The sequence below is a fragment of the Centroberyx gerrardi genome, chromosome 14 (assembly GCF_048128805.1).
Source record: "Centroberyx gerrardi isolate f3 chromosome 14, fCenGer3.hap1.cur.20231027, whole genome shotgun sequence".
In the NCBI taxonomy this organism is placed as follows: Eukaryota; Metazoa; Chordata; class Actinopteri; order Beryciformes; family Berycidae; genus Centroberyx; species Centroberyx gerrardi.
This window is the reverse complement of record NC_136010.1, coordinates 29,713,432-29,737,861: the sequence shown is the minus strand read 5'-3', so window position 1 is coordinate 29,737,861 and position 24,430 is coordinate 29,713,432. Positions and strand designations below refer to the sequence as shown.

Genomic DNA, 24,430 nt, shown 5'->3' with positions numbered 1-24,430 from the left:
GCTGGTGCTATAGCACCAGCAAGCACCACCTCAGCGCCGCCACTGCCAAAACCTGATGTTTACCGTTGATGTTTTAGCTGAAAATGTTTTCTGCGATCACACTCTATTGTAGTTGCGCTGGAAATATCTCAACGTGACCTATACATGATTTTAATCTTAATTCTTTTCTATTCTTACTCTTATTTACTTATTTTGTTTTTGTATCTTATGTCTAAAAACTGTCTTGAAAGTGTGTCTCTTACTGTGTCAGTGTCTACATTATGTTTTTATGTTTTATGTTGCACCAGAGAGACTGGCGAACAAGACTTTTTGTTATACTGGACTGGTATAATGGCAATAAAATTGAATTGAATTGAATTGAATTGAATTGAATTGAATTGAATATCTCAACGTGACCTTACGTTGTCTACGCTTGGACAGTTTTTCCTGCAAATAAGAAAAATACACCACCAAACAACAATATAGCCCCAGAAATTCAAGGTACATCACCAAAAGTGTTTTAGGGTAGATGCTATCATAGCAGCATCCACTTCAAGTCCTGCTGAGACCCAGTCAAATCATGAAAACTGAGCTCACATCAGTCCCTGTCAGTCCTGGACTTGCGAAACCATAATGCTGGTGTTGGGTTTAACCTACCTGCTTGGTTGGTGGTGATGTTAACAGATGTGTACTGTGGTGAGTAAAGACTCTGGTCAGACACTCCATTGACGGCTTGTATCTCAAAGGTGTACTGGGTGTGAGCCAGAAGGTCACTGATGTGGACCTGGGTACTGGTCAGTCCCAGTTGACGCGGTACAAACTGCACGTTGTCACCGCAACGGGTGCAGCCGCCCCGACCCCCGCCACAGCTCTTGCAGATGATGTTGTAGACGACATCCTCACGGCCGCCACCTTCCTTCGGGGGGTTCCATTCCAGCCTCAGAGACGTCTCATTCACTATAGAGATGACATTTTGTGGTGCTGATGGAATAGCTGGAAAGGAAAGAGCAAAAGACAAATTTTAATACTTCAGGATGTGCCCTTTTGGTCTTAAGCCTGGTAAATCAGACATGTCTGTCAAATATGTTACATGCAGTCAACACCATAAGACTAAAAGAGAGGTAATCTGCAAGATTCTCTTTTAAATTTTGTCTCCCTTCGTGCTAAATGGTCATTTCTGTGGTGTTTCTGCACTGAACTTCCCAGAAATTACTTGTCAATCAGACAGTGTGGTTGAGCTAGCAGAGCTTTGTTTTGTGTAAAAGATTTCAAATTTATTAAGTTTGAAAACACAGCGGGCTAATCTCTCTGTCCGCCTGGACTCCGAGGATCTCTCTTATTTCCACGTCTGTCCAATTCAACATTTTCGTCAAAAAAAGTAAAGCTACAGCCCGTTGTATGGTGGTTTTCCCTCCTGAAGTTCGACAACAGAGTGCCCTGCTTCAGAACATCCTGACATTGTGCGTCCTCATGCTGTTAATGTTATGGCATCATTCACACATACGGTCGATACGAAACTTACTAGTAACGTTACAACGTCTTGAGCAGTGAAATTGGCATGACGGTGTACTGTTACATTTACAGAACAGGCTGCATGCGTGAAAGGGGCTAATGTAAAATGCAGTGTAGAGAGGCTGCCAATCTTCTCTGCAATGGTCTTGTTTGTTTAATTATACTAATGTCTCAGTACTGATGTGATAATGATTTGTTGATGTTAAAATGCAATACATAGTATCTTTAAAATTGATAGGCGCACCTCCCCATGATGTCAACCCTGTTCTTTACACCTTACCAATCCTTTAAGATCTGCGGATCCTAGTGAATCCGGGCAGAACTCTGCAGTAACGGAAGATACAACAGGTAGATTGCTATCCATGAATGTGCCGTGGAAGTCAATGTATACATACTGGTGCAAGGCATCTGTTGTGGGTCCGAGTCAGTGCGGTAGTAGCCATTGCGACAAACACAGTTAGTTGCCCCTTCATTGGTGGTTCGGCTATTGATAGGGCATTGCAGACACTTGTCGTCCCCCTGTGCAGCCTTGAAGAAACCTGATACACAGGCTGTGAAGGAGATGGAGAGGATGTGGAAGAAGACAGTGAAGGTGCACAGAAAAGAGGAAGAAAGAAAAGGGGAGAAAGAAAGGAGAAAAAATTAAGCAGTAAGCGTAGGGGAAAATAAATGGGAAAGAGATGGATTGGGAAGGAGAGAGGAACAAAAGATATGCCATAATTATCATTCAAAGCACATCTCACAATAGAAATCAACAGAAAGTAAATGGACCACACACCACAGTATGGACCACAGACTTGACAGAAAGATTTTTTATTTATTTATTTAAGATTTATTTGGCAGGGACAGTACACATCAATCAACATTTTAGTTCACACTTCAATGTAAATGTGTCAGAGTTAGCCAAAAAGCTAATTTACATCTGTAGTCCCCGGGCAGGTCAACAACATAACAATTACAATAAAGTTAAAAAAGACAAAAAAAACAACAGTACATTATGTTAAGAAACATTAACAGTACAGCAGCATTAAGAAGAATCAGTAAATGCAATGTCCACACTTGAATAAATGGAGGTGGTACACACAGGAGCTGGAGATTTAGTTATGGGTACAGCTCTGGTGTTCTTTGAGCCAGTTTTTCAGAGTTTTTTTTAACAGTCCAAGGGTGGTGCAGGTCCTTACATGTGTGGGCAGAGTGTTCCAGTGCTGTGTGGCTCGGACAGAGAAGGCTGAACGTCCAAAAATACTCCTTCTAAACGGAACAACGCAGTCCCCTCTAGATGTGGACCTTGTGGGTCTGTCATTGTCCTTTCTGGCCACAAACTGACTCATTGGTGGGGGGGCAAGACCATGAAGGATTTTAAAAACAAGGCAGGCGTCATTATACAGTCTAAGACTGTCCAGGGTGAGTAAATTATACTTTTGAATGATGTGACAGTGGTGATATCTGTGAGGCTTCTTGTCCATGATCTTTAGTGCTTGTTTATAGAGGGACTCGAGTTGATGTAAGGTGGTTGATCCTGCTTGCGACCAGCTTGTGATACAGTATGACAGATGGGAGAAAATCATTGCGTGCATATACAGCAGGGCTGCTTCAGTTGACAGGTAGGGACGGATGAATCTGAAATTGGCAAGACCAAACTTCACGGTATGGATAACTTTCTTTATGTGCTTTTTGAATGTTAAATTTGAATCCAAAATGATGCCGAGGTATTTGAATTCTGATACCACCTTAAGTTTTTCACCGTTAAACAACACATCCGGCTGATGGACCTCTGTAGTTGTTTTGGAGAAAAACATGCAAACGGTCTTATTGACATTCAGGTGCAGGCATGACTGGTTCAGCCAGTTTGATACATTGGCCAGTGCTTCAGATAGTTTGTATGCAACCTGTTGTCGATTTTTTTCATGAGTGTAGAGAACGGTATCATCAGCATACATTTGGAGACTGACAGATGGGCATGCGGATGGGAGGTCATTTATATATAAGCTGAAAAGGAGCGGGCCCAGTATGGATCCTTGGGGAACACCAGTATCCACTGTGAGGGCTGCTGATAGAGTGTCTCCTATACGAACAGCTTGCTTCCTATTGGATAGATATGAAGTCATCCAATTGATAGCGGCAGCAGAGAAATTGAAGGAGGATAGTTTAGATAAGAGGACCTTGTGATTCACTGTATCAAAGGCCTTCCTTAGGTCTAAAAAGACAGCACCAACTACACCCCCTTTGTCCATTATAGATTTTATGCACTCCAGAAGATAGCAGTTAGCTGTATCCGTCGAATGATTGGACCTAAACCCAAATTGCATAGGATGCAAAGGGTTATGGCCCTGACTCAGATGTGCTGTCAGCTGCTCTGTCACCCATTTCTCTGCCACCTTGGATAAGACTGGTAGGATGCTGATAGGCCTGAAATTGCCAACATCTGTTGGGTCTCCAGATTTGAATATAGGAGTAACGGCAGCAAACTTCCAGGCATCAGGAAAGATGCCCTGCTTGATGGACAGGTTTATCAGATGAGCAGTCGGGCAGACGAGGGTGTTCTTGTGCTTTTTCAGGAATGCAGTATCTAAGCCATGGACATCTTTTGTTTTCGAGTTCCTCAGAGAGCTGATAATTTTCTCCACTGCTGCGTTGGATATTTCTGGAATTGAAAAAACTGGTTTTGTGTTGTCAATGGGGGCCAGTTCAGTGGCTGTGGTTTGAGAGCTTTGAGCCAACTCCTGAACAGACTCTATAAAAATTGATTAAAAATACCTGAAATCATAGTAGGATCTTGGGTTAAAGTTCCATTCACTTTGATTTCAAGCTGCTTTGTAGACTGATCATCATCTTATCAAGTTAGTGAAGGTTTTTCCAGATCACTTTCCCATTGCCTCTTGCTTCGTTTATCACTTTTATGAAGAACCCAGCTTTGGCTTTTCTGATGTTCCTAATGACCTTGTTACGTAGAGATGTAAATATGAGCCTATCAGTGCTGAGCCCTGACTTCAGTGCTTTTTTCAATGCAAGATCACGTTCTTTAATTTGCTTCCAGAGGTCCTCATTGAGCCAGGGTAAAGAAGCCTTTTGTCTGTGTGCTTTTTTTATTTTTCTACTGAAAGAGTCAAAGATGTTGCCTATGGTCTTCACAAATGTATTGCTGCCTACTTCCACATCCTCATGGGATAAAACATTAGACCAGTCAATTTCCATGATAGTGTTATCAAAGTTATGTAATTCATTTTTGGGAATTTTTTGTTGATAATGTTTTTTAATGATGGGGTTACCGAAACGTTTTTTACAAAGTTTCCTTATCAGCAGTGTGGTATTATGGTCAGATAGCCCAGACTGCAAGTTATGGGACTTTGTGATTCACTCTGGTCTGTTTGTGAACATTAAATCAATTTGGGTCTTGGATGAGTTTGTTATTCTTGTTGGGCCTTGGACTATCTGGGTCAAGTTAAAGCGATCAGTAATCTCCTTGAGTTTTTTCCTAAGTGGTTTATTTTCCCAGTTTATATTGAAATCGCCCATAAGAAGGAGCTCTTTCTTACTGTCACATGATTTAAGGATGCTACATAGCTGTTCATAAAATAGGCGGTCAGATGATGAATTCCTAGACATACCCTGATGCCTTGTTCTTGACATAGGAGGGTTACAGCTAAACTCAGCTCAGATCAGTGAGGCTCAATAGTGTGAAACTGAATCTTAATGTAACAGTATGAACCCAACAGCAGACAGGCATGAAGGTAGTTTGAATGAAGCTCCACTGACAAAAAACGCAGTGAGCCGAATCCTTCTGGTCATGAAGTGAGGCCAAACATGGCTGACGGTGCAAAACTCTCTACTGAAACCAAGATTCCGTTAGCTAGGAAACCAAAGAAGCCTCGTACTAAAAAGCGCTCAGACAAAACACAGAGGAAACTCTAGTATCAACATTGAGCTAGCTTGCTAGATGGAGAAAACTCAGAGAAGCTAAAGGACACAAGCTGGATTCCGATTTGGCTTTCTTCCTTCTGGACACGAGTAAACTACCTTTTCGACAATATGTAGATATAGTGCTAGCTAATGTTATAGCTTTGCAGCAAGTTAGTTTTGCATAGTTAACAACCCACAAAAGCTAAATGTGGTCATTGCAATGCTACGTTTTATGCATTTCAAATGTACTGGATGGTTATTAGATCTGGCACAGACAATGATATTGTGGCTTCTGTATTTGGCACTGTTTTGTTAACAGCTGTTTGTAGCAGTGTGTTTGGCTAAAGTAATGAAGGTCTCGGTCAATAGAAACCTAACATTAGCCGGATCAGTGAAGTTAGCTGGCATTGTGCTACAGACAGAGATTTAGGTCATGCGGCATCCCTGTTTTGAAGCAAATAGTACTAAACTCACTAGCGATACAAAACAAAAATAATGTCTATAATCCTAAAAGCCAGTGTACAGCCAACGTTGTGTATTATTTTGCTTAGAATAGGCTACTACCTCGTCACTTGACATGATTACATTGTGAAAAAGCAAGGGTAACGAAGTAATGTGCCAAACAAGGGGAAGGGGGGTATGGTTGAAGCACTTAGAACTGTAGAACAGTCTTTGTCCCTCGGTCCCAAGTGCATTATGTAAAACCATGTGCTTGCGCTCTTCAGTCAAGCCATCTCCTGTAGCATCCATAGTTAAAGTAATAGACAGTTCACCTGGACAAGGCATAAACAGTGCAGGCAAAGGCACTGAAATAGCCATTCTCATTGCCAAAATGTGGTGTAGCATACTTAGTAAAATAAAGAAGCCAGAGACTGAAAGTAACATGCTTCACTTGATTTTTTTTTCTCTTCTTCTTATTCCCCATGCATTCCCCAGACATGCATAAGTAGAGTAGAAACAAATCCTGTATTGCCCTGTGGCATAGCACAATGAAATGCAATAAAAGGTCACAACAGTTGGGAACTAGTGTTAAAGCTGCACATAACAATCCAGCCTAAATCACACAGTGGGGCTGCAAAAAAGTAAAGGCTGTCCATCCTCACAAATTGAGACACCGTAGATGTGCCCTATTTGGCCAAATGAAATTATGGTGTTGGGAATGTACACTTCTCTGCCATGAAACCATGAAATTAAGAAATAATGCTTGAGTCAACATGACTTCCCATACTGAGGTAGGAAATGTAATTTGCCCTTATCAAAGGCTTAACCAAACTCGACATGCAGCAAAGGTCAAATGATAAACACTGCCTGACTTTGTGTAGTGCCAGGTAGAGAAAACAATATACTGACAGCACAGACATTACTGGGTTCATAGACTGAGTTTTGAAAATTGTTTTGACACCATCTATCATAGTGTCACTTTGGTATCATGCTGAAGTGAAATCGACTGATAAAATGTGCTGTATGTGTCCATGGAAAATTTAAGATAATCCTCAAATATGTTGTCCAGGTTGTCCAGGAGCTATTCATAGTTGTTCAGATAAAGCAATCTGAATCTCGCTGTGTAAATACATGTTCAAATTGAGGTGGAGAGAAGTATGGATGTGACAGAAGGAGAGGGCCATAGATGGTTGGATAGCTGGATAATGATTTTCGTGATAGTGGTTTTAGAGAAAACTCGCTGCGTGACTTTATCTCTCTATGATGAAGTAGAGACTACAAGTTCTACAAGAACTACAAGTTCTCAATATTAGAACTCTTCTATGTTATTAGATATTAGTGATTATGTATGATTGTATGGTTCATGATTTGAACCAAATAATCATTATTACAGATATTGGTCATTATGTACTTTTGTATAGTAGGCTACATGTTTTCAAACAAAATAATACATCATCTGAATACAGTTTCAACGTTTCAAACTGTTGTTTGTTTGTTTTTGAAAATTGACATTATGTAAACTGCTTCGGCAATAGCAACTCAATTGAGAATTGAGAAAAAGAGGGAAATAGAGAGATAAAGTGAGTATGAGAGATGTGGAAGAGGGAGGGAAAGAGAAGGAAGGGAGAGAAAAAAGGAGGGAGGAGAGCAGATTAAAGGATAAGGCAGGTAATAAAGCAAAGGAGGAACAGGGGAGAGAGACAGAGATGTTAATTACTCACTGTGATTGGTGGCGAACTGAAAGGATGGTCTTTGCCCCTCATCTATTTACAAATGCACTGACCCATTACTAAGCGGTTGGGATCAGGAGTGTGCCCTAACATAGCCTGCCCACTTTACTTTCAGATGACTTCCCGTCTCTGGGCCTGATTCAGATGACTGTTTTTACACCGAGCCTAACTAAGAGACCCGAAATTTCAAGTGCTATTCATTTTTCAAATCTGAGAACTAGACCCACAAGGCGGAGTGCAGTGTGTCATGTCATGTTAGGTCTTTTGTGGGACTCTTGATAGAATGAGTGAACACTGTGTAGCGAGGAATTGTAAATAAGATCAAACGTAAGAAGTTCATTCAATGAGGAGATTTATAGAGGATTGGTTTTCTGTCATTTCGACTTTATTTGATGTTTGCCCTTATTTGGAGAAAATTTCCCACCACTGACCATACCTGACACCAGAATTTAATTTCGACAAATAGGGTGAATTAGTGGGGATGGAACGCTCTTCTCTGTTACTGCCCCACTACTGATTTAGACTAAGATAAGATGAGTGTATTTCTACTATTAGAAATCTTGCCCAGTGCAGTTATAAATTGTACTCAGTGATATAAACTATGGGAATACTTAAAGTTAAAAGTAATCTGATTGCTTAACTCCAAATTATGCACTTAGACAAGCAATTTTACTATTTACAGACTACAGATTCTTGATTTCTTTACTGTAATGTTTCCTTGTTTTATTTGGGAGCATAACTTTACTTAAGAGCGAGAAAGAACGGCTAAAGTAATATCAAGCCTTGTCAAAGATTGGCTTGCCTTTTCTCTTAACACCATTTCTAGGGCTGTAAACAGGATGGGTGTATGAAGTACGTTTTGACCACCAATAAAACTTGAAATCACATTACATATTAAATGAGCACAGAAATAAAACAACTGTGCCCCCTTTGCATGCTTTCTCAACATAGCTGTTTTGAGATAGTATAGTTTAGACCTCCATTGCATTTTACTCATAGTCTAACTTCACAAAATAGCCTATGGGTTAATTTTCAATGAAACATAATCAGTAATTTGTATAAGCAGTCACTGCCTAATATAGGCTATTTCATTTTATCCTATTTTCTCAGTCCGAGTGGGCCTTCATGTTCTCTGTACGATTTTAGGGAGTGGGGGGAATAATTATTGCAACACATATCAGATGATGCGACAGTAGCTAGCCAGTGACAGCCGGCATAGGCTACAAAAAAAAAAAGGTATCTACATGGATCGCTTTCTTGTGCACCCACCCTCCCCCTCTCCACTTGAATGTTCCCCAAATGTCAGGTCAGTCCTCTGACTGTACAACTTCAACCATGAGAAGCTAATTATTGCCAAATGAATGAGTGATAATTACAAGCAAAAATGACCATAAAATAACTCCAAACAGCATAATCCAAGTTGTCTGAAGCCAAACATTTGTACTGTGGGTCCAAAAGTCCAATATTTACCTCATTATATGCAGTGTTGGGGGTATGCCTTACATAGTAACATGTTAGAGTATTCTGATTACTTTTTTGTGGTAACAACTAACTTGTGGGAACGACTAATTTAATGTGTTTTTCAATTTATGTCAATTATTAGTTACTTTCCAAAACTTACATTTCGCTACTTTTATTTTTCTTTCAAATGGTTAAATGTTTAGTTAGTGCAAATTTTAAAAAAATTTAAGTATTGCGCTAAGATGTTAAAAGCAGACTATACAGCAGGCTGGCGGTGCGGTGGAGGCTTGTAGGTTACGACTCGCTTTCAGAATAACAGAAGGCGTATTTTAAAGGAATGTTTTTAAGTGGGTAACGTTAAAGTACTCTAACGAGTTACTTTTAATAAAGACTAACTTAGTAAAGTAACTAGTTACTATTTAGGGCAAGTAACGAAGTAAAGTAACTAGTTAGTTTTAGTTAGATTTTCCGTATTTGTTCTGCACCGTGCCAACTGTCACAACAGTAGCAAGCAAATGCTACTTTCAAATGCTGTTGGAAATTTTGTGCACTTGAACGACCCAACAAAGTTGTTTTATTCTATTTTGATGCTGGCGCAGTGATACAGGTTATACAGCTGGCCATGTGTAGGTATAGTATGAATAAAGGATGCATAATTTTTCGTAAGATATCACACAACTGTTGTGTAAGGTTGAGTAAGGTTAGGTGATAAGTTGTAGTAGCGAGCTATTATTGGTGATTTAATTTTATTTTTCATGATTTTTGATTTTCAGAAATTTCTCCTAGGGGAAGCATCGTGCCTCCAGACATTTACAATTACAATTTCCCATTTGGCAGACGCTTTTATCCAAAGCGACGTACACATGAGATTTTAATACAACACAAGCAAGGATCTAGTCAGGAGAGAACGAGAGTAAGTGCCATAAAGCTAAGTTCTAGTCCGACAGGACATAGGTGCCACGAGGCAGTGCATAGAGGCAGATGCTTTTTTTGTATTTATTTTTTTTATTATAATTACACAGTCCATCAGGCGAGAAGGTGTTCGCTAAAGAGCTGAGCCTTTTCTTAAAGATTGAGAGGGACTCTGCGGATCGAATGGAGTTTGGTAACTCGTTCCACCACCAAGGAACCACAGAAGAGAAGAGTCTGGCTAGAGACTTAGGGCCTTGTTGTGGTGGCAGCACCAGGCGCCGCTCCTTGGCAGAGCGTAGTGAACGGGAGGGAGCGTAGGCCTGACGAGGGAGTTCAGGTAGGTAGGAGCCGTTTTGGTTGCTCCTTTGTAGGCGAGCATCAAGGACTTAAACTTGATGCGGGCAGCAACTGGGAGCCAGTGGAGGGATATGAACAGCGGGGTGACGTGCTCTTTTGGGCTGGTTGAAGACCAGACGCGCCGCCGCGTTCTGGATCATCTGCAGAGGTTTGAGCATACATGCCAGGAGCCCTGCCAGTAAAGAGTTGCAGTAGTCAAGGCGTGATATTACAAGAGCCTGTACTATCATCAAGGACTCAAACCACCCTGCTTGCAGTCTGTTTTCACTCCTACCGTCTATGAAACGGTATAGAAGCATTAAAGCACACACCTCCCGTCTCAGTAACAGCTTCTACCCCCGGGCAGTCAGGTTGCTGAACGGTTGAGTTGGAATGGTCAACTAGCACTTTATCCTGTATACCCTGAGTACACAGGATGCCCGATTGCATTTTTGCACATACTGCACTACTGAACATAACTCATATTGTATATTGTCATATTTATTGTGCCATTGTTATGTCTAGACTACATGTACTGTGTAGTGGAAATTATATTATACCATTCTCTTTCTCTATGCATGAAGCACTGTCTTATTTCTATGTTGTCTGCTCTCAGTACATTTCCACTGGCTTGAGACAATGGCTACTGTGTGAAGATGACCCTGGGAACTCTAGCCCGTTTATCTTTGTTTTGCACAGATGTACCCTAATCGTAGAATGTTTCAAGTATAAGAATGTGCCGGACTTCTCATGACTCAGCTGTTTCTACTACATGATTATAAGAAGGGTGGACAAAGCTCATTGCTTCGCTCTTTGTCTCACACACTCGCTGGGTGAGCATTGCGCCTTGCTTGCAAGCAATAAAGATATCAGGACAACTTCTCATCTCCAAGTCTCTTTATAACAGAAAACTCCCACCACATACTGTGTGGGTGGTATCTGTGGGGTAGCTGTTGGATAGTCATGTCTACTGTCTAATGTCTACTGTGCCATTGCTATGTCTGTGTTATATTGTGAGGATGGTATCTGCTGGATAATGAGTGTGCTGTAGCACAAGCATTTCATTGTATTTATTTACATATGACAATAAACTGAACTTGAACTTGAACTAGTCAAGGCGTGATATTACAAGAGCCTGTACTAGAAGTAGTGCTGCATGTTCAGACAGGTAGGGTCTAATCTTCCTGATGTTGTACAGGGCAAATCGACATGACCGAGCAACAGAAGCCACATGCTCCTTAAAGGTTAGTTGGTCATCAATCATGACACCCAAGTTTCTGGCAGACTTTGCGGGAATGAGCTGAGTTGATTTGAGCTGGATCCTGATCTGTTGTTGTACAGAGGGACTGGCTGGGATGACAAGGAGCTCAGTCTTTGATAGGTTAAGCTGAAGGTGGCGTTCCTTCATCCATGCCGAGATATCGGCGAGGCATGCCGATATCCGTGCCGAGACTGTGGGGTCTTCTGGCAGGAATGATAGGAAGAGCTGGGTGTCGCATATGAATGGTATGAGAAACCATGTGAGTGGATGACTGCACCAAGTGAGGTGGTGTATATTGAAAAGAGAAGGGGTCCAATCACTGACCCTTGAGGTACCCCTGTGGACAAGCAGTGCGATTTAGACACTTCCTCCCTCCAAGACACTCTAAAAGATCTCCCTGAGAGGTAGGACTGAAAATCTTGCCCCTTTCAGATTTCCACAACAAAGCAACAGATAGAGGGCGTGACTCACGTCAGCTGACCCACCTATCGAAACTCAGAGAGTGAAACCAGGAAGTGCTCAGCCACAACAAAGCCTGACAACAGCCTAAGTCCAAATCTAACCCAGAAACAAAGATTCAAAACCCTTACTGACCAACTGCTATCTCCTGGATCAGAGCTTGTTCTGAGGACATTTCTGAGGAAGCGCCCTTTTAAAGATTGTTTTGATACCATCTGCTTTAATAGACAAGCAACAAAGATTCCAGGCCGAACCCAAGATGTTGCATTTACATGGTAGATGCCTCAGCCAACTGAGCCACCAGGTCAGAACAAAAAAAATAATTTTACCCTAGTTTGTGCACGCCACTGGTTGGTTGGTCAATTTCAATTAAGACAGATAGTGAAAACAGGACTTTGTAGCTGCTGCTACTTTGAGAAATGCCGCACTGAAAAAAGTGGAAAAAATGAAAATATATGTTAAGGTGCAAAAGTGCAATAAATTAATTAAATTCATTTTAATTAATTAATCATTTTAATTTTAATTAATCATTTTTGCCATTGTTGTGCAGCCCTACTTGAAAAATAGATTTTTAATCTCACTGGGACTAACCTGGCTACATAAAGGTTAAATAAAAGTGAAACAAATAAATAAAATAAGATGGCAAAAAACAAGTTTTCTGAATCTGTCTATAGGAGTAGCTTCAAATCTCATAGGCCGTGTTCGGAACCGCATACTAACGGCATACTAACGTACTATTCATACTAAATATGACGTGAAATTGAGTATGTAGTGCGTTCCAACTGCATAGTATGTGAATTTTGTGTACGCGAGAAATGCCCGGATGTATACTAGATTAGCAAGAATTCCTGAGTATGCGGCGTGAGTTTACTGGACATACTCAACCGCCCCAAAATGCATTGCGTCTCTTCAGACTGCGGAATGGCGGACTGCGAGGCAGACGGTCCTGGCACCAGCCAGCGACAGAGCGCGTACAAATGTGAGTAACCAAACTGTAATACGGCTTGTATGTGGTCAAATAATATTCGAATGACGGGGTTTATATTCACAATAATAATATTTAATAATATAGCATAACGTTAGAGGTTAGTGAGTTGGCTAATAACACCGTAGTTAACTACAACTGAGCTGTAAATGTGGACGTGTGTTTAGTTAGATCTAGCTAGACACATTCTCTGTAAAGTCCTCTGAGACATGCTTGTGATAAAGGGCTATATAAATAAACTTGACTTGACGTGTGATGGGTAACGTTAACCGTGATTAATAACGCCGTATCGTTGTTCCTTTCTTCAAGGGACTGATGAAGACACCGAGCGCCTTATAAAATGGAGAGCTAAAAATGAGGACCAGTTCACCGGCAGGCGCAATGCTGCCATGAAAGGCTTTGAGTAAGAAAATTAAGTGTTGTAATTTTCATGTCATGGCTCATTATAAGTTACTGTCCTGTTCTCCTGAGATGTATAATTGTACATATTGCTGGTGACCAGTTAGTTTTGTCGTTAAGGGATCATTGCAATGAGCATAAGGGTGGGAAATTAGCACCAGCCCCATTTACTATTTAGTGGCTGGTGAATTTGAATATTTATCTGTCAAAAAGATGGAGCGCCACCTGGTCTTCTGCACCCCAAATGCCCTCTCCACCACACACCTTGCCCTGGTCAGCCTTGTGTTGTACCTGCCCTCAACAGCATTCCGGACAGGCTCACGGAATGGGGTCATCAGGCAAATGGGTTGAGCCAAGCAGGGATCCGTCATCTATGAGGCACCATCCTGGAGGTGGGTACAGCTGGTGCACATACAAGGGGCTGCACCTGAGGACCCTGGCATCGTGCACACCGCCAGGGAAGCCCACGTGGACATCCAGAAAGCGACCCTTGTGGTCACAGATGGTTTGAAACTGGATGGAGTGGAACACCCATCTATGCTCCCTGCCACATTGCTGAAAGCTGGGGAACCAGACAGCTGCTGGAACCCAGCCCCGATTTCCTCCAGCTCATCCCTGTTGGGGAAGCGGATCAGCCTCCTAAACCTGCCTTGGATGCCCTTGCTGACCTGGTGCACCATGTCGTGACACGTGGTGCGGGGAATGTCAAAGGCCTCTGACACAACCCTGTAGGATGTGGCACTAGCCAACCAGTACACAAATACAAGAACCTCAAATGCCTTCCCCCATCCATGGTCGGTGATATTTATGAAATTATTTAGATTGACTATTTATTCTTATAATTTATTTGTCTATTAAATGATTTATGATTACTATTTATTTTGCTTATTAGTTACTTATTTGTTTATATATCTATTGATGATCAAACATACTGTATGTATCAATTTCTATGATCATGTAATGAGGCCTTTTTCACTTTTAGAAATGTGTTTGATGCATGAAGATTAAATGATCACTTTAAAGATTAATTTATTCATGAGTCTGTCAGTGTTCTGATGCTATAAGAGATTGTAATTTAAGAAGATTCTCACTTTTTCTCTCATCTCAACTGTTCACATCACATTAATATACTGGGAGCTAGTGAGCTGACTGAAACTATCACTATCAACTATTATCAGCTCACTAGCTGACTGATAGTTTAACTAACAATCAGTTTTTAATTCGGCTAATCATCTTTCTCAGGAGGTTCTTGTTTCTCAATCAATGTTTAGATCTGAAGCTTTCAGAGGTAAGTTGCCATGAGCAAAAGAATAGAAAAGTTTTGTAACATGTTCACATCAATATTAACATTAATGAATAATATAGATACTAACCAGAGAACATTTCTCTGAAAAGTGATAAATAAATATGATCATTATATAAATTGATGCAAGTCAATTCACCAGTTACCAGGCCATTTTAATACATTTATATTTATTGAAATGTGGTGATATCTGTACATATAGAGCCCCAGAGGCAGCGCTGTTCTGTCCAGTAAAAACATGAAGCTTCACTTTACATTCAAACTAATGTGGCAGCTACAATTGTTAGATTTCTTCTGTGAGACCAACATTTATCTTCCAAAAGGAATTATATCATATATCAAAATGCTACGGAGACATTAGAGCCAGAGGTCTAATCACCAAAGAGCCGCACAGACCAGTTCATCGGATCGTGTTCTCCCCGGTATGACGACGGACGTTGACCGGCCGATCAGCTCAGGAGTCGGGCTGCTAGCAGCTGAGATGACCGGCTGGTCCCGGCCAGCGGCTCCCATAGGCGGCTCCTCAGATCTCCAAAAACGTCGGTGCAGATTTCCAAACAGGCGTTATTTGGATAAACTGAGCACATATTGGGAATCTACATGGTTACTTTCTCGCCTCAAAAAATATTAAAACTTAATAAAGTGACATATTAACAGTCGTAGAGCCAAAATTACAACAGCTTTTAGCCTGCTTTAAAATCCCCGGTATCGCTGCCGGCTGGTGCGAAATGCATTCTGGGATACTTGGCTGTATACTTCAGTGTGAACAGTCTGCTGGTAATGGCATACTTAATTTCATAATTTCACGTGTCTGCCTGCTGGGGAGACTTCAATATAATTACCACTGTACGATGAGGCAATTCTGGTGTCTTTGTCACCAATTAGAAGATAAACTGTATTGAGACTGACTGATGACAGGTTGGGTCAACTCAGACTTCATTATCTAAGCCTCCTCTTTCTGATCTAAAGCAGAACAGTGTGGGAAATTACCTTCAGGGGAAATGAGAGAGGGATGGTGTAAAATGGTCTAAAAATACTCACACAACTCTATACGTGTGTGTTTGTGTGTGTGTGTGTGTGTGACAGGAGAGAAGACTCCTGTCTCATCATAAACCGTTTCATCAGCGAGCATCTCCTTGTGCTGATGTGTCTGGAGTATTTCCATTAGTATGGAGTTACTTATATATCGTTATTCTGAAACAAAAAAAAAAGTGAAAAAAGTTTTAAAAGTGGAAAAAGTTTTCTGTTTTGGATTTTTCTTCATTTACAATGTCCTTTTTTCAAAACTTTTTTCACTTTCAAAACAGAACAGAACAGTCCTTTTTTAAACTTTTTTTCAGTTTCAGAATAAAGATATACAATTTCCATTAGTATTTCCATACTAGTATGGAATATTTCCATACTAATGGAAATACTCCTGGCTCTCAGACACATCAGCACAAAGAGATGATCTTCTCTCCTGTCACACACACACACACTCACACACACACACACTCACACACAGAGTAAGTATTTTTTGACCATTTTACACCATCCCTCTCTCATTTCTCCTGAAGGTAATTTCCCACGTAATTTAGAAAGAGGAAGCCTAGATAATAAAGTCTGACTCACCTGTCCAGTCCAAAGAGGAATGCTCCTCCAACCAATTCTGGTAACATTTATAACATTTATATCATGATTCTAACAGGAGGTCAGAAGACACACACTTAACCTACCTGACTAACCACTAATAACAAAATCCCATAACATAACAATAACTTACTTAACTCCGCTGATCAAAATGAATTGATTAATTAATGATATCAACAGAATCAAGAATGCAAATTAATTATACATGTATTGGCCAATACAAATGTTAAATAAATGAAGGTGTGTGTGTGTGTGTGTGTGTGGGGGGGGGGGTGGTTATACACATATTCACGTGGGTATGAGCGAGTGTGGGTGAAGGTGAGTGTGTGTGTATGCGTGTGTCCCATGCCCTTTATACAGACAGGGCTATAAGCCTGTGAAAGTTTCCCTTCACAGACATGTAGGTAATTTTTTTAGGTATTTATTATCTTCCTTGCTAGTAATAGCAAAGTTGCAAAGTGCAGAGAGTATGCAGGTTTTCATTTCAATCAAACACTACACCAGGGCCCTCATGTATAAACTGTGCGTAGATTCCACACTAAAAGGTTACATGTAAGGCAGTTGTCTAAACTGAACTGCTCTTGTCTTATGTTTTTCTTTTGTTTTGTGCAGTACGCCATAATTTGCAATTAAGTTCCTTGCAGGACACCGTAGTTCTCATATCCATTTTGCACTATCCTGCAAGGCAAGCAGTGTTAAATGGCGATCTGCAACATTTATTAAAAAATCAGAACTAAGTGGCTGCCAGCTCTGACAGCCGGAGACTATAAAATAAAAAAATATATAAATGGTCTGCTATAAAGGTTGATGACAAGAAGCTCACTGCTGCACATTGACAGAGTGTCTGTGCCACTGCTGGGGGCAAGGGGACACCGGAGCTCTCTCCCTTTGACGGACATCTCACCTCGATAAAGGGGGGGAAACCCTATTGAGTGGCATTGTGCCAGAAAGAGGGCGACACTGACATGGCATTAGAGGGAGATGAGACTGCTGCGGATGACCCAGATATCCTGTCCTAAATGTCCTAAAAATCCAACCACTTCTAAACGTTAGCGTCAGGCCCTGGCTGAAAAGACATTTGTGCTCAGCAAACTTTCCTAGGGTAAATAAAGGTAAAAGAAAATGATGGGCAGCAGGGAGGTGTAGTAGGAAGACTGGCATTTAACCGGAAGACGCAGGTTCAAATCCCTGTGTCAGTAAGCATCCACACTGCTGAAGTGTCCTTTAGCAAGTCTGTTTTGTAGCTGATGCTGACCTCTGACCTTGTGGAGGGGACCAAGAAAAAATAGAATTTCACTACAGGGAGTAATGAGGTATCGTGTTACACTATTATGCAAATTGAATGCACATATTTTCTCATAACTGCATCTTTTGCTAGTAAGGTCTAATTTGAATAAATTAGGTTCTACTAAACAGAATGAGTAAATAAGGACAATAATAATGACGATGGCCTCTGTAACTTAAATGTGACCTTGGTGCCCAGATCTACATGCAAGCACTGCTTGTCAAAATGATAGACTCTGATCTACTAACCCAGCAGTGCTTTTAGTCTAATTAATAGTTAGAACAGTTGAACAGCTCAAACATGGAGGAGGAGATTAAGCAACTGATTCCCTTGGGATTTACTAATCCAGACAACACTATTTTGTGCACAGTTACAGTAAAAGAAGAATACAGAAATGAATGAAAACTGAAATACATCACATGCGCAAATGTTATAATCTGATATTGATATATATAAACTGAGTTAAGACCCCTCTCCCTCTTCAGATTCCCATGCCCCTGCTGAGGGATATTTGGGGGATAGAGTCTCTTTTGCATTTTCTCTTCTGTAACCTCTGCCTGGCTTCCCGAAACCTTTGAATTCATTCTCAACTCAATCAATTCAGATGTGGATTTTCCCTCAAAAAAAACGTTTTGTCTTTCAAAAGGTTCATTATAACCTATTGAACAGCAGTTTGAATTTACTGAACCCCAACCCTGCTTCTGACTCAATAAACTGCACATACCTAAGCAGGTAGGAGCACATACTCTGTGATACAGTTACTACACTGCAAAAACTGACAAACTTCTTAAATTATTTGATCTTGTGTCCAGACTTATCAAGCTTATTTTAGGATTTCTTTTGTGAAATCATCTTACTGCACTGGCAGCTAATTTGACTTTTTGCAGTGTAGTTGATAGTTAACCATGGAGAAGCACTTACCTCTGCAGACTGTACCGTTCTCCACTGCCTCGTACCCGGCTTTGCACATGCAGCTCCCGATGGGTACCATCCACTCCCCATCCCCGTTACAGTAGAGCTTGATGGGTACATCCACCTCCTCTCCATTGGGAACACACACCCCTCTGGCTGCCACAAGGGAGGTGCTCTCTGCTCCGGACAGAGTCTCGGGGAAGACTGCGCCGTTCTGGATGACACGAGGACATTTCCTGTAGAAGACGCGAACAGCGATGAGTGACATGCAGGCGCCGTAATCCTGGAAAGCGAGGTAGAAGCCGTTCCGCGACACAGGCCCGAAACTCCTGACTTCACTGTTGATCTTCATGATGCGGCCGCCAAGATCAACCTGAGAGAAGCTCTCATCGGCCGCAATCGTGTCCACTTTGGTCCAGGGGTTCTCCATCCAGGCTGGGGACACTTTGGTGGCCGTGTCCGAGTCTGACTCGTAGTAGTACAGGTTGAAGGTCTCCTTGCAGGAGCCAGGGACGCTGGGTATGGAGCTGCAGTCGCGCACTGAGAACTTCATCTGGACATGGATGCGCTGGGCGCCACGGCGGCGGATGTACTTGGTGCGTACCCAATTGTTCTGGTTACTGTCAAAGACATTGCATACCTGATAGGTGCGGATGGTGTTCATGTTTTCATCATAGCCGCTCACTTCTTCCCACTGAAAGAGACAAAAAAAAAACTGAAGGAGACGACACAGAGAGTTCATTCTACCAGATCTGGCAACCCTTTATAGACCACTTCAATAGCAATGCGCTTACCCTTCCCACAAACTAGCCTAGTTTAAACACGAGTCACAAAAGCACAATTGACCTATTCGACATCCAATTAAATTTTCCGCCACCTTTTTTTTTCTTTTCCTCTTTTACTTTCATTATTTCCTTTTTTATTTTTTCTAATTAATCTTGTCTTAATACATTTTCGTGTTGTCTATTTTTGAACTGAATTTGCAAAAAATTAAAGTGCAAATTGCAATACTCCTTTTTTCCTCATATGTGTACGATAACTCACCTGTAAAAAATTGATTTGTTTTGTTTTATTTCTGTTCTCATGTATATTCGTTTTTTCTTTATTTTTTTTCATGTTTTCTCTATATCTGCATTGAAAATTATTTTTCCTATTTTCGACTGTATGTCTAACTTTGAAAACCCCAATAAAGAGTTGTAAAAAAAATAAATAATAAATTCACATCTTTTTTTTTTTATCTCATGTTGTATATTGCACATATCTTGATATCTTTATATTTGTGATTTATTTTCATACTGCATTCATATTTTGTTGATTGTACTTATTGTTAATTTCTTTTTCTCAGTATGCTGTTATTTTGCATATGCTGCATACATATCTGCTGTGATAAATATTTCATATTTCAAACTTTTCATTTTTATATTTCTACTTAAGATGTTCTACTGCTCTAATTGTCAGTTGTGTTATGTGCAATATATATAACTATTCTTATTTATATTCTGTTTCAACGGCCCAATTTCCCCATGGGGATCATAGCGGATTCATCTTACCTCTTATATCACTTAAATTTTTACTTAAAGTCTTTACTGTCTGTAAGAAAATATTGTATTCCCATGGTAATAGAGGCAGGCAGAGCAACATTGACATATGAGGTATGAAGCTTTCATCAGACCATCATTACAATAATGGTACCAGCCTCTCTTTTTATACTGCAATAGTGATTGCCCACAGGTATGTGGGGGCGGTTCAAGTCAATATATATGCAGAGTTACAATTCATAATACCTAATCCTATCTGACACAGCAACATGATTCATTTTAAATGGTGTAGTATTTCATCTACAAAACAACATGATGTGAAAAAAAAGAAAAAAGAATATGCAACCCTGTCTGCCACAACAATAACATAATTCAGTAAATCATGACATAATAGTCGACAGTCTCAAATGTATAGTAAATTTTTGATGCAACAGGATACAACCATACAGGACAAGCCCAAAGTTATATATAAAATGGCCTATAGGCAAAGTCATCATACAGCCCTTGTGGTTGCATTGTACGTTGCATTGTAAGTTTATATATCCAAAACATTTCCCTTTGTTATAATAATTTGGCAAGATTGCCTCCACGAGGGGCAGTTACTTGTTCCAGACCAAGAAAGCGAAGTGTAGATGGAGGGCCATGTTTTACATCAAGGTAATGTTTAGCCATTGCATAATCATTTTACCCACATGGATAGGTTTATGTTCAGAGATTCATATCTTAAGGCACCTTTTGGTTTGACCTATGTAAGACTTGCCACAGGGGCAGGTAAGCATGTAAACAATGTTGGTAGAACTACAGTTAATGAACTGTTTGTGATAGAATTTCTGAGAAAAATGTGCAAATAGTGGTGTTATTACGTTGTGTGCATCGGCCACATCGTCAGTTTTCTTTGAGCAAAAGCCAAGTTAAATATCTTTAAATTTGTTTTTCATTCCTCTTTGTTTTTCATTCTTGACGCTCGGATCTTTATTCTCAGCAGAGTGGAAAAGCCTCTGAAACTGCATTTAGACCATCATGGGACACTAAAACCCTCCATTGACACCCAGACTAATGAAATTCTTGTAGATGGGTTAGCAGCTCCTGAAAGCTTGAAAGGGAAAACAATTAAAACATACATGTACATACTATATGTCACATACAATTTAATTGGGGGGGAGGGAGGGTTGGGTGGTATGGGGAGTTTAGGGTTAGGGTTAGGCTGGAAAATTGAAAATTGGGAGAGTGTTGGGTCTATGACTGTATGGATGAATGTATCTTTATCTGAGGTTTCTTTTGTTGTAAATCGATGTTGTACTCTGGGTATATGGGGTCTATGTTATGAATGTACAGTATGTTTGGTGCGTGAGGTTTGTATTATTTGTTGGTTTGTTTATACATAAAATAATTCCTTTTCTGTATAAAAGATGATGCTTCACAGTAAAAATATTTGAAACAGCAAAGAAGGGTAAGGCAAGTTTCATGGCAGACTTACAGCCCTGAAGCAGTTGAGTCAAAAATAGAGGAATCAACAATCATATCAGAGGTCGGGGACACTGACTGAATGACAACCAATTTTTCATAAAAGTCTAATATCAGCAAACCAATATATCAATCTAACCATAGAGACTGTAACTGACATAATAAAACTGAGTATGTATTATGTTTTGCTTGGGTTATGACTTTTAACACTTTCAACAACAATGCAATTGAATATAACACTAAAGGCTAATTATAGAGACTTGATTTGTTACACTCACCCCCTGTGATGGGTAGATGGTCCAGCCCAGCTCTGCTGTTGCTGTTGTTGAATCCATGAGTACTTCTGCAAAAGAAAAAGATGAAAAAGAGGTCAGTGTTTTATGCTAAATGGCATACAAAAAGCCTACACAAAGTTAGCAGTGTTTCAGTGTTTTGCCAACATTAGGAAAATATTATTGGTTAATACACTGCAAAAAAGACAAGCTTAGAAAAGGATTATATTTTGTATCCAGACTTTTTATGCTTATTACAGGGTATTTTTAGTCAAATTATCTCTCTGCACGTGCAGAGTTTTGCTAATTTCAATAAATGTAACTTCTTTCAGGACAACTTGGAACAAGTGAAATTGTCTCAAAGCTTGCTTTGTGATTTCATTTACTGTTTCTGGATGATTTATTGAAAGAAGTCATATTGACATAAATGAAGTTAAATTTATTGAAATGATCCATATTTCTCACCAAGCTGTTATTTTTTGCAGTGTATATGATTGGTTGCCCCTAGCAGGTGCTGCTGTATGAGCTCTGGCAGCGAAAAGCATATGAAATAATGTTTGGACTACAACCAAACAACCACGGAAGTATTATATTATCTATTATATTATCAAAGCCAGTGTTGCTTGTGTACTGTCAGCTCACCTGTAAACCTGAACCCTAGTAAAAATGACATCCCCATCATTTGACTTTCAATCATTGTAACTTTTGTAATGAAATTAGGCAATAAAATAGCTTGTGATGGTGAAAAAGATATCAACCAGTCACCTCTGATATGATGCAGTTTGTTTGATTACATATTTATTGGTTGAAGCGGTAGTAGTTTTACTCGACTACATTTTAGCAAAGGACCACAACACCATGACAGATCGCCTCTGTCTGCTTGGTGACATCTGCTCTCTCTTTCACCACATCCATAAACCCACACACTGTCACCATTCCATAATCCTGTCAGTACTCACACACATACACACACACACACACACACACACACTGAGAGGCCCATAATCTCTATGCCATCCCTGACCCCCACCATTGAGGGGAAACAAACTAGGACGAAACTCGTGTCGCATGGACTTTGTAACTTAACACTTGTTCAATTATTTATATCTCTCTATGAGTGTGGTGCTGCTGAGTAAAAGGTCTTCCTTTAGTGGCAGTGAACATGACGGAGATGCTCAGAGGCTGCATTAATGGTTGGAGATCATCGCCCAACCCTAAACACTGCCTCCCTCCATATCATTTCTGTCTCTGAGACTCGCCAAATGCATACTGTAGAAAATATTACACATATAAATTCCATACATTTACATCTAAGGTAACTCATCTAGTCTAGTCTTGTTTATTTATATAGCCCTTTATCACAAGCATGTCTCAAATGGCTTTACATAGCATCATATACAGTACGTCATATACGTACATACTACTTCACATATAAATACTATAATGGACATCTCAAAGGCATAAGCGGAGCGACCGTGGGGGCAGAGGGGGCGACCGCCCCAGGGCCCACGCTCAGTACTCATCACCCCACAGGGAGTGCTGTTGTACTGTATATCAGCGGCCTCGTGCCGAAGATAATCACAGCCGTGCTGATATACAGTACAACAGCACGACCTCGAGTGTGATATTGCTTTTATACAACAGTTGTATAAACAAAGCTATTCATCAAGTTATGGTAATTTCAGACAACAGATGATTTTTGTCTGTTATTTGTCTCCGCCAACAAAAACAGTTCCCTCAGGATTCCACTACCAAGTGTTGCCAAGCAACAGGTAAACTGTTTCCCAACTGCAAGCTAGCTAGCTACTTTTAGGTTAGCACAGACGATTTCAGCTTACTTTCTTCCCAATCTTCCACCTCAGCCGACTGTTCATAATTACGGTCAAAATGTATCCATATTTGCGTTGTCGCTACTAGGTGCAAATGAAGTTAGAGTTTTGTGTGGACGTGTACTGGGTATATCTGGTAAGCGTTTGTTTGTTGCACAACACTGTATTGTCTGCTAGAAGTGCTAACCAGCTGGTTAGCTTGCCAGCTACTCAGCTAACGTCAGATGACGTTGCGTTGTCGTGATCCGCTTTTTATTTCTCCTCACAAGAAGCGCTCCAGGCAGAGCTTTCTCCACACAAAAAAACGCTGTGCGAACGCAGCCTAATCAAGGTTACATTAGAACATCTGTGAAGTGGAGTGATACATACAGTACAGCGTCCCAGTGCTGTTATACTGTATATCAGCACTCATGGAATGCCTCTTGTCCAATCAAATTGCTCGACCGGAACTAACTGTTGTATAAATATATATATATATATATATGTATATATATATATATATATATATATATATATATATATATATATATACATATATATACATATATATACATACACACACACACACACACACACACACACACACATCATCATCAATTAACTACATCATATACATACTATACATCTAAAACTACATCACATATATACCATACTACACACAAACACGCTCGTGCCTATTGCCAGCTATAAATCTGGTAGTTTGTAATAAGAATAAAAATTCTGTCAGAATTCAGCCAACACCAGGCTGCCAACCTAATGTACATGTAACCTTTGTGAAACAACAAGCATGTTGCAGTTCCCCTTGGATGGTTACTAGGGGTGT

General features: G+C 40.3%; 1 protein-coding gene across 1 annotated transcript in view; it reads right to left on the bottom strand.

Annotated features, from left to right (window-relative positions):
* The window catches only part of ephb2a (eph receptor B2a), a 60,492-nt gene that overhangs the window by 15,213 nt on the left and 20,849 nt on the right, over positions 1–24,430 (bottom strand). The window contains exons 2-5 of the mRNA XM_078288120.1: positions 21,785–21,849; positions 18,514–19,198; positions 1,887–2,042; positions 637–972 (exon numbers count right to left, since the gene is read on the bottom strand). Of these exons, the coding sequence (XP_078144246.1) occupies positions 637–972; positions 1,887–2,042; positions 18,514–19,198; positions 21,785–21,849 (1,242 nt within the window). The remainder of the gene's footprint in view (positions 1–636; positions 973–1,886; positions 2,043–18,513; positions 19,199–21,784; positions 21,850–24,430) is intronic.